Here is a 12,026-nt window from a genome sequence, read left to right on the forward strand (position 1 = left end):
TCAGGTTGGAGGGAGGAAGAGCTTGCTAACCTTCTGTCACAGGAGGAACTTCGAGCAGTAAAACAAACTCACATTGCGGAGAGTGGACTGGAGGACTTCCTCTCGTGGACTCACACAAAAAATGGTGAGTTTACTGTTCGGAGTGCCTACCACCTGGAGATGGAAAGGAGAAGTGGGGGCACGAGCACCTCCGTGCCGGGACAAAACCGCTCATTCTGGAAAAAATTGTGGCAGGCAAACGTGCCGCCGAAAGTGAAGAACCTAATGTGGAGGGCCGTGAGCAAAGGTCTACCCACTATGAGCACCCTTGCTCGGCGTTGAATGCAAGTGGACCCGATTTGTCCCCAATGCGGAGAGGCGGTGGAGACGACAACTCACATTGTCACACAATGCAAGGAAAGCATGAGATTATGGGGGGTATCACCCCTAAGGCTGGTAGAGCACGAACATGGTTGTACCTTGTTCTTTGATTGGTGTACAAGGCTTGCAGAAAAATGCACATTGGCACGCTCCTGGGAAATGGCAATGATGTTCATATGGCAACTATGGAACCTGAGGAACCTATGGGTGTTTGAGAAAAAGAAGGTGGAGCCGGTACTGGCCTGCAATAGAACCATAAATCTACTGGTGGAGTTTGAACTAGCGGGGGAGCGCGAGGAACCTCCCCCTAAGCCCGAGGCACATGAGATACAAACATGGCAGCCACCACACTCACCCCTCTTCAAGGTAAATGTCGATGCGGCTGTCACAGGTAGTAAATTTGGATTGGGCATGGTGGTACGAGACGAGGTGGGAGATGTATTGATGTCGGCAGGTTCGAGCTGCCAGGCTGAAGGTGACCCCCTCCATGCAGAGGCCAAGGCAATGTTCTTTGGGTTCAAGTATGCATTTGACGTTGGTTTTCGCTCAATTGTGATGGAGTCGGATTGTGCGAACCTCGTGCAACTGGCGATGGGAAAGACAAGGGTGCGAACCCGGACTCAAGTGATCGTGGATGATATTCTAGCTTTAGCGCCTAATTTTGAGTATTGCTTGTTTGTATTTGCTATTAGATCATGTAATAGAGTGGCTCACTCCATAGCCAAAAGCTCCCTCACCCTTGAGGAAGTGGTAGTTTGGATGGAAGACCACCCTTTGGATGTTTTACCTCTTGTCCTAGCTGACAAGCCCTTTGAATAAAATGGCTTCCATTCCCCTGTCAAAAAAAAAAAAAAAAAAAAAAAGAAATACCCATTTCCTAAAAGCCCAAACTAACCAACGGCCCAATTCAAACCTTTCCCACCGCTCTAATCCTTATATATACCCCTGTCACAAAATCCTAACCCTAAAACTTAATACTTCCTCCCAACCTCTCTCTTACTCGATCTCTCACTCTTACTCAAATAGCTTGCTAGATCTATCAAATTTGGGGATAATTGGGGGATAAAAATGTCTAAAGGAATGTCTGTTTTTTTTTGGATCCGATTACGCCGGTGGTTTAAATCCCAGGATCAAACCATCGGCGGTTGATCAATTCGATTTATGTGGTTTCAGCAAAAATTGGGATCAATTTTTGATCCGTTTAGGGTTTAGTCCTCCCAACCCTCTTATTGGGATAAATGTTAAAGGAATTGCTAGATCTATCAAAATTGGGGGATAAAAATGTCTAAAAGAAGTGTTTTTTTTGGATCCAGTTACGCCGGTGGTTTAAATCCCAGGATCAAATCATCGGCGGTTGATCAATTCGATTTGTGGTGTTTCAGTCTAAATTGGGATAAATTTTTGATCGAATGTCTAAATTCGATCCATGGGGTTTCGCTTCAATTGGGATAAATTAGGTTTTTTTTGATCCGTTTAGGGTTTAGGGTTTGGGTTTAGGGTTTAGGGTTTTATTTTTTTGAACCGTGAACCGAGTACGTCAGCTTATTACGGTCACTAAGTAACTTTTACGGTCACGGGCTGACCTCTACTTCTATAAATTCAAATGCAAAAGTGTAAATTTCTTCCCAGACAACACAGTTAGATTCGCGTCCTATTTCTGAAGTTCACTTAATATTTCTAGAATCCCAAATTTACTGAATATTTCTCTAATATTCAGACTGCTGCAATGGCGTACCGGAAACAAGAAAGTAAAAGTAAGATAGTAATGGAGAACGAGAACGAAGATCCTATATGTGACAAATTGATAAGGTCTTTTGATCACCGTTTCCGTAAGTTTTTCTTCTTTCTTTGGTTATATATTCTGTTTTTTCAATTGCCCTTTTCAATTTCCCTAAGAATTTAAACTCTTCCCGATTACAGCAATGGATTCTGGCCAATTGTTAATGTCGCTGCCTCTCAAATTTCCGCAAGTGTTCTTGGTTTGTAATTTACTAGCCATTTTGATGCTTGCTTTTTTAATTGCCTAAGAATTTACAATTCTTCCCGATTACAACAAAGGAGAAAGGTGATTATTATTGAAAAAATGATAATGTCTGTCGATCACAGTTGCTGTAAGAGTTTCTTCATTCTTGGTTTTATTATAGTTTTCTGCATTTTGATTCTTGCTTTTGTAGTTTTTCTGTAAATTCTGTTGTTTTGTCATTTTCGCCCCTTTTATAAATGAGTTAGAAAAAAGATAAACCGTAGATTAGTGATGTATTTTTAGAATTTGTTAATTGGTATGATATGCTAAATGTTGTATGCTTTTGTTATTTGTCCTGGTAACATCTTGTCTAGATTTCTGATGAAGGTTGAATGTGCCCATGGTCACACGACATGCCTTATGTTGCAAAATACTTATATATTGTCTTGTCTTTTCGAAGCAATTTGAGTTAGAAAAAAGATAAACCGTAGATTAGTGATGTATTTTTAAAATTTGTTAATTGGTATGGTATGCTAAATGCTGTATGCTTCTATCATTTGTCTTGGTAACATGTCTAGATTTCTGATGAAAGTTGAATGTGCCCATGGTCACACGACCATGCCTTATGTTACAAGATACTTATATATTGCCTTGTAGGTAATGGGAGTTACCCAGACGCAGTATATGCAGCAAAAATAATCATATCTCGCTGTGTTCCATCCATGATACTGATAGAAATTTGAGGACGCACGCGGAAGTTTTGATGGACCACAATTATATAAAAAAAATTGTATTGATAAAATTGTACAAACAATATTTGTGAGAGCTCATGTCTCCCACTTATCTCTTTTGTAGAACCCTTGTTTCTACCCCTCACTCATATTTTGTGGGAGCTCTCTTGATGGGCTCACCCTCAACTCATGCACATACAACATATTTATAGTTGTACATAATTCTCTAGAATTTTCTACATCTAGATTTTTCTAAACACTTATCTAGATATTTCTTAGGTAAATTCTAGATATTATTTTATCTAGATTTTTCCACACACTTTACTACTAGATTTTTGAGGGGTACATTCTAGATTTAGATTTTTCTAGATTAACATTTTAACAGATACCCTTTCTGATGGACAAGATCCATCCGTTTTGTTTCATTTCCAAAACTGGCATCAATTTGGTACGTATTTATTTATTAATTTTCTATTTTAGTTTTAATAATTTCGACTAAATTAGAAGTTATTAATTAATTATTAATTATTTTCAGATTTCTGGTTTACAAGTTCTAGTATTTGCTGGTATAGTTCCTGTGTTGGCTGATGCCATCACAGATGGCATTTGGAGGAACTCCTCACTTTGTACAGCCTCGTACATATTGTACGAGGTTTTACTTGAGTGTATAGTCCCTGAAATTCAAATGGCCTATGCCTTTAACACAATTGTTGAAGATTTTGATCAAGTGCCTATTGATAGTGAATGTTTTCCTTGGGTAAGTTTAGGCTGAATTTATTTTTAATATGTTGAGTTTAATCCCTTGAATTAAATTTAATATTCGAATTTATATTTAATATGCAGGTTGTTCGTTCTATAGTTTTGTCATGCCACCCTTCTTCTATGAAAGTTGAGGATTTTGAAAATGCTGTTAAGTTAGTTAATTTTCTTTTGAGTAAGAGACCTGATTTGTATACAAAACGAACTTTGCATATTTGTGGCGAAACTTGCAGAATCCCCTTTAGGAAGGTTTGTTAATTTTTAATTATTGTTAGTTATTTACATATTGTTTTCAGTTGCTTAATCTCTTTTTTGTTTTTTTTTATAGGAATGAGTTTGAAAAATACCCAATTAAAGAAAATTTTATGGAAATACCAAGCAAATGGTACCTACTTCCCTGCCTATAGAGCACTCCTGGCTCTAGGGGCAGTCGAGGAAGGTGATAATTCCACCATTTTATGCTTTTGCTTTCTGCTTTGCTTTTAATTTGTGCGTTTTTTATATGCTCCAGCTAAAGTATCTTTTTTGTTATTATGCCACCTGCAGGCAAGATACTGACAGAGAAAGGCACATTTCAGCGGAGGAAAGTTAACCTCTGCTCACAGCAAACCGATTGAAGATTTCTTGCCAGACATGGACGTGCTGCCAGACGCAGACGTGCGTAATTTGAACTAGAGATTAAAGCGGGAACTTGAAGAATTCAGGCTGGAAGACTATTCTTTTGAGTTAATGGGGTGAACTCATGTGAACTAAGGATGTGTTTCAAGGACATTAAACATGAGTTCCTGGAAACTTGAGGTCTTTATTGCTATGGTTTTGATGTTATAGAACATCTTGAAATAGATTGCCTGGGTTCATGTCTTTTTCTTTTAAATTGTATTTCTACTTTTTTTTTTTTTCCCCGAGTTGAAATTGCTTCACATTGTCAAATTTCATCTCAATTTTGAGCATTTTTTGCTTTGCATTTAGTAATTGATATTCTAATGATTGATTTAGGAATTATTGAACGACGAAGTTTGCCTTTTTAATGCTTCAAGCAAGTTATAGCGCCATTTTTCGGGGTTTTCGATTTTCCGTATAGTATGTACTAGCAGTCTAGCTATAGTTACTAGTGAGGTTATGTTGGATTAGGTTGGAATGATCCTATTTGGGATATTTTAGCTACTTCCATTGATGTAAGGAATTTTGTTAAACCTGAATTGATGAATTGGGGATTTTTTAGGTTTGGCGAGAGAAGAAGCAGTGAATTAAGCAGCAAATTAAGCAGTGTAAGTATTTTAGCAGTCCAGTGAAGCAAAGTGAGAGAGGGGAAATTGAGGAAAGGGTAAAGGTACGCAATAAAGAAAGGTGGCACTATTGCTGATATAGACCTCTTTGGGAGCTTTATACAGGTAGATTGTAGCTTCAGAAAACTTATTGAAGTCCAGTGTTTGCACCCTATCCCAGACATGGGGGGGGGGAGAGGGAAGAGGAAAGATTGGAAGTGTAAGAGGGACAATCCTATGGCTATAGGGATTTAGAGATGGTCAATTTTAGCCAAGCCAAACTGCAAAATACAAATCTCAATAACGGCGACACCAATGTCAAAAGACTTTCTCCCAAAGCCTTAATCTATAGTATCAGAAAACTATGTATTTTTGTGGGGTGAGTACTCATGAGTGGCATAGTGAGGGGGTTTTCTCTATACATAACACATGTCTAAAAAAGCCTTCTTAACATGGTATTATCGTATGTGGGTTTAGCTCCGAAGTTAACAATACCTATGTGTTTCCAGATGCTCCGTCTTAGATATCCTCCCTCTACCCCCTTATCTCTCTGAGGATGTGTTTTGCTCAAGTCCTTGAAATATGTCTTCAGTTGGAAGGTGAAAAGCAGGAGATTTTTTCATCTTTTATGAGCAATTGGTTATATACTTATATTGATTGCAATTAATTAGTTGGGTTTAAGTGCAGGAAGAGCCCAAGCACTTCTCCATTTCAAGATAGTCCAACCTCCAACTATGGTGAAGGCAGAATGTCTAATACTGCATTGTTCCTTGAAAACAGCAAACAAGAGGTTGAGAGTTTGGATTATTGAGAAGGAACGCCTTCCAGGACACATTCTGCTTACAAAAGAAGATCTCTGATAGTCAGATAATACCAGAATTTCGCAGTGCCGTTGATTCATCTCACCGGGTAGGAAGCCATTCGTTAAAAGCATGCAAGATCAAGGAGGATATGCTGGATTCTGGCGAAACAACATTTTCTTTATTCGCTTCTCTTTTAGATTCTTCCAGCCGAGGTGCTTAAAGTGACCCTATTATTGAGCTATATCTGTACTTCAGTTCTATCCGCATTGGTTATGTAGCTTATGAGTTGTTGTTTGTGTCAGGGCTTATATCAATTCCTGACCTAATTCTTCAGTTTGAAAAATCATGCCGTGATGTTTCTGAAACTATAAGGTACTTATTTTATTTTTATTTTTATGGTTATCCTATACTCTGTGTATCATATACTTCCTCCATTTCTATATACACTTTCCTAAAATGGAAATGTCACAATAGTTGCAACACATCTAAAATGTAAACATTTTTTACCTTAAGTTACAATTTTACACCTAAGATGAAGTAATGTGAATAAAGTGGTTGTGGCCCCACTCAAGTACCACTTTCTTAAATACCGTGTAGAGGGTTATGTTGCAACAATAAAGAATCGGAGGAAGTACAACCTATTGTATAAAGTTTAATTATACTCACCATTTGTACTGTGTTTATTTGATATGACAGTTTGTTTGTATAAAACTTATTCTAACACCAGTCTTATTAGTTGATACAGGTTGATATGACCAACATTATAATTATGTTGTGTCAAATGTTATATTGTTATGTGATACCACAAAAATGTACACATCTGTGATGCGATCACTACTAGGATTGCAACAGCTACCACGATTTGAAACCAAGTTGGGAGGTTAACATACTTGGCTGCTATTTGAATTTTGTGGTTGGAGAGGAAACCAGAGGCTTTATGGGATACATTAGTTTTTCTCTCGATGATGTAAACATGATCTGCATGTTCTTGTTTCCATCTGTTTGTTAGAACTCTTTGTCTTCTAATGATGTTCTCTCTCAATGTTCTTAACAATTTTTTCTGTTTGTTAGACTTCTGTAATGTAGGTATTATTCATATGCTAGAATCCTCCTGTAAAAAAATTCATTGTGCTATTTGGAAAGTATGCCATTGAGCTGTGTCTTGTCATTCTATTAAATGCTGTTTAGTTTAATGCTGGTTCTACCTCTTTTCCTTTTTCCGGGTAGGAAAGGTTTCTTACTGGTTCTCTGATGATATATTTTCATGCCTCACAATTTTGCCACAGGTATGGCTCTACTGAGAGGCATCGGATTGTAGAAGACAGATTAATGCGACAAAAAGCTCAGCTCTTGCTTGATGAAGCTGCTTCCTGGTCACTTCTTTGGTATCTCTCTATGGAAAAGGTAATTAACTTTCTACTCTTCAAAGGTTGGTGTGCCAAAGGCCCAAAACTTAAGAAGGATGCTTTTGCAAGAGCAACGTTTAAGTTTTAATTTAATGTTTATTATTTATATTCTTATTAAGATTTGGGTCAATTCACATGCATTAATTTTCTCAAAGTGAAGCATTTTGAAATATTTGGTTTATTTATTTCATGTTCGTTATGACTAATCCGTTGAGTAAATTTTCTGCTCTTTTGACTCATTGAAACTTTATACTAAACTGTTGGTGTATTATAGTTTATAATTTCTGGAGTGTTAGGGTCATCAGTGCATTCTCTTTCGTAACAAGAACTTTTTTGGTGCCTTTATGCTGCCAGTGAATATGAACTCTGACTGTGCCCTATTGGACATGCAATGAATTCCACGCTTGGGTACTGCAGTACTTCCAGTGTATACAATAGGAGCTTAAAGGTTATCTTCTTTGGAGTTTATGCTTTGGCCCAATGACCCTTTGTGTTTGGTTGAGTCATTGTATGTTTATTGGAATTAATGTTCCTTCTATGTATAGTTTGTGGAACATGTTTGTGGGTACACTGTCATGATAGTTCAATTTATTCTGTATAAGACTATAAGCAACGCGAGCTTCTAAAGTTAAATTGCCTGTCTATTTAGGGATGTTCTTCATTAGTGTGATCGTGAATTGGATAAAAAAAAAAAAAAAACTGGTAGGCTGTGGTTCCTTTGGACTGAGTGCTTATTTTAGTAAATGCACATTCTATTCACTGGGACTGATGTATAGAATATTTGGCTAGTTTAAGGAGCATTGGAGGTCCAAGAAATGATTATTTCCTTTTCAAATTTCCGTATTAAATCAGGTCACTTATGTAGAAGTTTCCTGCTCCAAAATATTTATAATATCTCCTATTTCCACAGGAAGCGAAGAAATTCCTGAAGATCTTGTTCTGGTAACCTTTTTTCCTATTTTAATCTTAAAGCTTGGTATGCTTATTGATTTGTTTACTGAAAGATTTGGGTGAGATGTAAATACACTGATGTGCATTCCATTTTGTAGTATCCAACAACTTGACATCTGGAAGCTTGCCAATTTGTTGTGTCAGATCTCACTGCACAATTGTGCCTTGGAGTTGTTCAGTGGCTGGAGGACCAAGCATCCAAAGCCCTTGAATTGGAAAGCAAGGTGATTTAAATAGTAAAAGTATTATTTATCCTAATATCTACAGTCTACATCGAACTTGTCAATCTATAGTCTGACGCTGTGGATAGTTTGAAATTGTGTTTGTGGGTACACTGTCAATCAATGCAGTTCATAGATTGTGTTTGTTACTTTGCTTCCAATTCTTTTTTTTATTTCCTGTGATTCTAATCAGTCTATTGATCAATATTGATATTGAGGGTGATTTCAGTGGTTGAGATGGTGTTGTTATCTGTATAATAATCATTCCTGTTATGTTCATCACTTCAGGTACTGGAAACTGTGACTTATGGTCCATCCAGACAAATGCCCTCATCCACAAGCTCACCAAGCATTCATTAAACTGAACAAGGCTTTTTAAGGATCTGCAAGATCCAGATAAGGTGTGTATCTGATGTAACTTGGGTTGTTTTGGTTTTTTTATGATCCTATCCTCATCTTTCTATTTGCAAGCTTTCCTCTCATCAAATTTTAGACATCATCCTAGTCATCCTAGGGTACAACAATAAGCCTTTAAAGATTCTCTGAATAGCTCAGATATACACATTATTGCAAGTTCTGATAAGTTGTGAGACTAGTCCTGAAAGATTGAGTGGCTGTCTCTCAGAGGGTCATATTGAAAAGCATTTCTAGAACAAGTTATGACAGAATGAAAGGGCTCAAACGATTTAAGCCAGTTTCCACATATCAACATGATTGTAGTTATTATTAATTTCTTGTTCTGGTATCTCCTGGAAGTGGTCAAGAACCTCATTGTTTACTATCTGTGTACCCTGGACATCCTTTCTGTAGATAGAAGTTATGGAGAATGATTGTGTATTTTGTTTTGTCTTTCACAGTTTCACGCGAATGTGTATGACTGGTAAACTGATAAATTGTTCACTTGCAATATGACAGTTTTGTGCTTGAGATTTTTAGAAGATTCTATAAGCTTACTAGCTTAGTGTTGTGGGTTTAGAGTTTGAATGTACGAATTATGTTTTTGACTCTTTCGGAGCATATTATAATTCTGATTAACTCCTGACAATATCTTCCAAAACTGAAGCCTACTTGTTTTTTTCTTCCTACTGAAGATGAATCTGCTTAGGGGGTCAGAGTAAAGGTGGCTGTGGGCTGGGCCGGGTCGAGGCCCAATCTGACCCAGTAAGAAAAAGGCTGGCCCAACCCAGGCACAAAGTCGTGGTCGTGGGCCTCATTTGTTTGGAAAAAGTACGACACGGCACATCATGATTAATTTAGTAAAGTTATGCTTAGGCATGACGGCCCGTGGGGCTGGGTCGCGCCTGGACCCTGTTTTGAAAATTTCAGCCTAACACGACATAGAGTGGGCTTGGCGTCGACCGGGCCCATTCAGGTCCACGGCCCGTTTTCTCGGACCCGATGCCCGACCATGCCCGGCCCACAACCATCTTTAGGTCAGAGCATATGTTTAATTGTTTACAGCTCCTAGTTTTGTGACTAGCCAAAGCTTGTAGAAGAAGCCAGTCAGTAAGTTAGACTAAGAAGTGCTAAATAAAGAGAATAACAGGGAGAAAGAAACCATGTTCACTATTATTGAGAGTCTCTTGAATGTTTGTACGGAGTAATTATCATCTATAATTTCTTTTTCCAGTTAATAATCCATCAAACTTCATCTTCTTCCCTTAATCTTTCTATAATGTTAATTCATAACACTGTTTTTGGGGATTATTGGCCTCTGAATACTGCAGTAGTTACAGTCTAGAGTTCACTTTTGGATTTTTTTGCTAAAAAGGACCTTTTATAAGCATTTCTTTGCGAGAAAGGACCTTTTATGTCAAAATTGGTGAGATGGGACCAAAAACACAACTTTTTTTGTCAAGTGGGACCTTTAGCCGGATTCTTGGAGTCAACTCTCTTTTCTGGCATTGACTTCGACACGTGGCAACCGGTAACCGCCACGTGTCAAACTATTTAAAAAAAAAAAAAAAAAAATATTTAATTTTTTTTTCCATTTATTTTCCCTCCAAAACAACTGAAATATTTTGACAAAATTTAATTTTGTTTAATTTTTTGTCAAAATATTTCAGTTGTTTTGGAGGGAAAATAAATGGAAAAAAAATTAAATTTTAATTTTAATTTTTTTTTTTTTTTTTAAATAGTTTGACACGTGGCGGTTACCGGTTGCCACGTGTCGAAGTCAATGCCAGAAAAGAGAGTTGACTCCAAGAATCCGGCTAAAGATCCCACTTGACAAAAAAAGTTGTGTTTTTGGTCCCATCTCACCAATTTTGACATAAAAGGTCCTTTCTCGCAAAGAAATGCTTATAAAAGGTCCTTTTTAGCAAAAAATCCTTCACTTTTCACGAATTCACGGGACTTTTCAGACTACAACATCTAGGTTTTTTTTTTTGCTTCATGGCTTTGAGGGGCTTCTTGTCTAAATAAGAACTGGTTGAATTCAAATGCTCTAAACTTTTGACTTACATTTTCTAAATCCTTGAATCTTGCTTTATGATTGATGTGCACTTGGTATTTTTGCAGCCTGGTGGTATGCCTGTGCACTCTACAAGTTTCAGTAGAACAGCTAAAGAAGGGCGGGGCGATACCCGGGTTTGGACGGACAACCCACCTGACCGGGCTCAGAAGGCAAAAATGAAGTATTGTTTATAGACCTTCGAATTTCAAGATGTAGCACGCGGTTTTTCAAGGTGGTAGAATGTTTTTGTTAAAATAGGTAAATAACTACTTAGTTGATAATCAAGGTGGTAGAATGTTTTGTTAAAAAATGTAAATAACTTCTTCCTTAATTATAGTGTAATCATTTACTCCCTCTGTATTTTTTCAAGAGATACACTTGCCTTTTCCGGCCGTATTTATTTAAAAGATACACTTATTATTTTTGGTAACTTATCAACCCCACCATCTAATTAAATAATCTATTTACACCCCACCCCCACTACCATCCCCTAAAATGACATGGTCCCCACTTATTTTACTTATTAAAATATCTACATAACCCCACTTGTTTTATTACTTTATTTCATTCAATTCTTTTTCTTAATACCCGTACCCGACCAAGTGTATCTTTTAAATAAATACGGAGGGGTAGTTGATAATCGAAATATTATCATATTATAGGTTTTAAAAGGTATATTGGCCAAGATTTAGTATACGAAATCACATATATCCTACTCGAGTTAATTTATTAATTTTCCCTAAAACTATCTTCAATCTGCCATACGATCTTCGTACGCAGGGGCGGCGCTGGGGCGGTGCCACCGGGGCGACCACACAGGGCCCCCCAAAATAAAGGGCCCCCATATTACGGATATGTAGTTTAAGTTAGCATAATTAGATAAAGAAATCTTACAGCGCGTTGGTGAAGTGATAAAGTACATTACACAGAAGGCACAAGTTCGACTCCGACATCCGTTAGGTTTTTTATTTTTTTATACATAGTTGTGGTTGCTGTGAAACATTTGTACTCTATAATAATTACTCCTAGGTTATGACGTTTTTTATGATTTTATCTCTCCTCTTCCAAGAACTATTTCGCCTCTTTCAATTAATCAATAGTCTGTTCTTCCA

The 12,026-nt window shown here is 37.3% G+C and overlaps 2 protein-coding genes across 8 annotated transcripts; both read left to right on the forward strand.

Annotated features, from left to right (window-relative positions):
• Window positions 1–519: 519 nt before the first annotated feature.
• LOC110798996 (uncharacterized) lies at window positions 520–1,179 on the forward strand. The gene has a single exon (XM_022004196.2). The coding sequence runs from the start codon at window positions 520–522 to the stop codon at window positions 1,177–1,179; it is 660 nt and encodes a 219-aa protein (XP_021859888.2).
• Window positions 1,180–3,351: 2,172 nt separating this feature from the next.
• On the forward strand, window positions 3,352–11,334 carry LOC110799007 (nuclear pore complex protein NUP107). 7 transcript variants are annotated; one of them, XM_022004209.2, is made up of 12 exons: window positions 3,354–3,502; window positions 3,590–3,811; window positions 3,898–4,062; window positions 4,142–4,252; window positions 4,360–5,677; window positions 5,766–6,093; window positions 6,184–6,253; window positions 7,168–7,285; window positions 8,198–8,229; window positions 8,337–8,462; window positions 8,748–8,860; window positions 10,980–11,334. In XM_022004209.2, exons 6-11 carry the CDS (start codon window positions 6,030–6,032, stop codon window positions 8,761–8,763), a joined length of 426 nt encoding a protein of 141 aa, XP_021859901.1. In that variant the 5' UTR covers window positions 3,354–3,502; window positions 3,590–3,811; window positions 3,898–4,062; window positions 4,142–4,252; window positions 4,360–5,677; window positions 5,766–6,029; the 3' UTR covers window positions 8,764–8,860; window positions 10,980–11,334. The 7 variants fall into 7 exon arrangements, with proteins under 7 accessions (XP_056696771.1, XP_056696772.1, XP_056696775.1 ...); XM_056840800.1 differs by lacking the exon at window positions 3,898–4,062; XM_056840801.1 differs by lacking the exons at window positions 3,354–3,502; window positions 3,590–3,811; window positions 3,898–4,062; window positions 4,142–4,252; window positions 4,360–5,677 and having other exon boundaries at window positions 5,684–6,093.
• Window positions 11,335–12,026: the final 692 nt, after the last annotated feature.

Source organism: Spinacia oleracea, chromosome 1 (assembly GCF_020520425.1).
Source record: "Spinacia oleracea cultivar Varoflay chromosome 1, BTI_SOV_V1, whole genome shotgun sequence".
Taxonomy (NCBI): Eukaryota; Viridiplantae; Streptophyta; class Magnoliopsida; order Caryophyllales; family Amaranthaceae; genus Spinacia; species Spinacia oleracea.